At 46.6% G+C, this 1,345-nt stretch overlaps 1 gene segment (V, D, J or C); it reads right to left on the bottom strand.

Moving 5' to 3' along the window:
- LOC103582295 overlaps positions 1-284 on the bottom strand; it is a 1,321-nt gene extending 1,037 nt beyond the window's left edge. Inside the window, 2 exon segments of the V gene segment in view lie at positions 4-73; positions 199-284. Coding sequence covers positions 4-73; positions 199-253 — 125 coding nt within the window.
- Between the last annotated feature and the right edge of the window lie 1,061 nt (positions 285-1,345).

The raw sequence follows: 1,345 nt of genomic DNA, 5'->3' as shown, positions 1-1,345 counted from the left end.
ATGGTGACTGTGTCTCCTAAAGATGCAGACAGGGAGGATGGAGACTGGGTCATCTGGATGTCACATCTGGCACCTGAGATTGGAAACATAAAAACAGATATCCACATGATTAATCATGTTGTAAGAGGAGTTCCCCAAAGAACCAGGAAGCACTTACCTCACTAAGCTAAGTAAATTCCAAGTGTTCTCCCTCCTTACCTGGGAGCCAGAGCAGCAGGAGCCCCAGGAGCTGAGCAGGGGCCTTCATGTCCATGCTGTGTCCTGACTGGGACTGACTCCTGCACAGGATGTGAGCAGCCTATCAATAAGTCTTCAGGGCAGGGGACTGTGCTCTGGGCACATGCAAATCACAGGTGCTGGGGCAGGGCTGGCTCAACTCAGTTACTCAGCACAGCTGCAGGGCTGGCTCATCTCAGTAACTCAACACAGGTGCAGTGTCCCCAGGTGTCCCAGATCAGACCAGGGCAGCACAGCTTTGCCTTCAGAGATGGTGTTTCTCTCTGAGGGCATATGACAGAATCAGTCTAGTGCCCTGTGTGCAGAGTATTCTATTGCTTTCTCCAAGGTTCAGGGCATGCTTCTCTTTCTATCTCTATCTAAGTCAGGCTTGTCAGGTATGGCGCAACCCCAGAATCTGCAACAAATATTACAATCGTCTTGCATTTGGTACTCGTGCACATTATTGAGGCCAGAGAGCTTCTTTTTTGCTCTCATTCTTGATGCCCTTAATGTGATAAATTATCAGCCCTACTATCCAGAGATACCATGAGATAGAAAAGCAATAAAAAAATAGAGGGTCATGATTTGTAAGGAAAGGCTAGACACTAGATGTGTGTCCTCACTAACCAGCCATCTTAAGCTAAGCAACCTGTCTTCCTCTGTTTATGAATGCTCAGCTCCACTATTTCCATCAGGCCAACCAAGGTCAGGGATTTTCTCCCTCCCCATCTGAAAAGTATCAGTTACCTTCCTAGCTCTGCATGATTTTACACATATCCATGTTACATGTTCCCTGAGTGCCTCAGATTATTGCTTGTGCTTTCTCATCCCTCTTAACATGAGCTATTTCCTTCAGACTTGGAGGTCCTCTCAGACCAAGTTCTCATTTATAATGTTGGATCTACTGTGTTCCCCAAACCTGTATATTTTGCCATCACCAAATTTCTTCAAGTTTCTAAGAGAACATAGTTCTCAATGGCTTGGTTTATGACAGCAAGTTCCAAGCAGGGTGAAGAGAGAAGCATGCAGAAAAGTAAAGGTCGAAACCCTGTATGAGGTGTTGGAACAGGAGTGGGGTAAGGAGGGTGTCCCCACATGGGAGTGGTTGGTAGTCTGCTGTACCGTA

Source organism: Galeopterus variegatus, unplaced genomic scaffold (genome assembly GCF_000696425.1).
Source record: "Galeopterus variegatus unplaced genomic scaffold, G_variegatus-3.0.2 Scaffold15581, whole genome shotgun sequence".
NCBI classification, from domain to species: domain Eukaryota; kingdom Metazoa; phylum Chordata; class Mammalia; order Dermoptera; family Cynocephalidae; genus Galeopterus; species Galeopterus variegatus.
The sequence above is the reverse complement of the archived record's forward strand: the minus strand, read 5'-3'. Positions and strand labels throughout refer to the sequence as shown.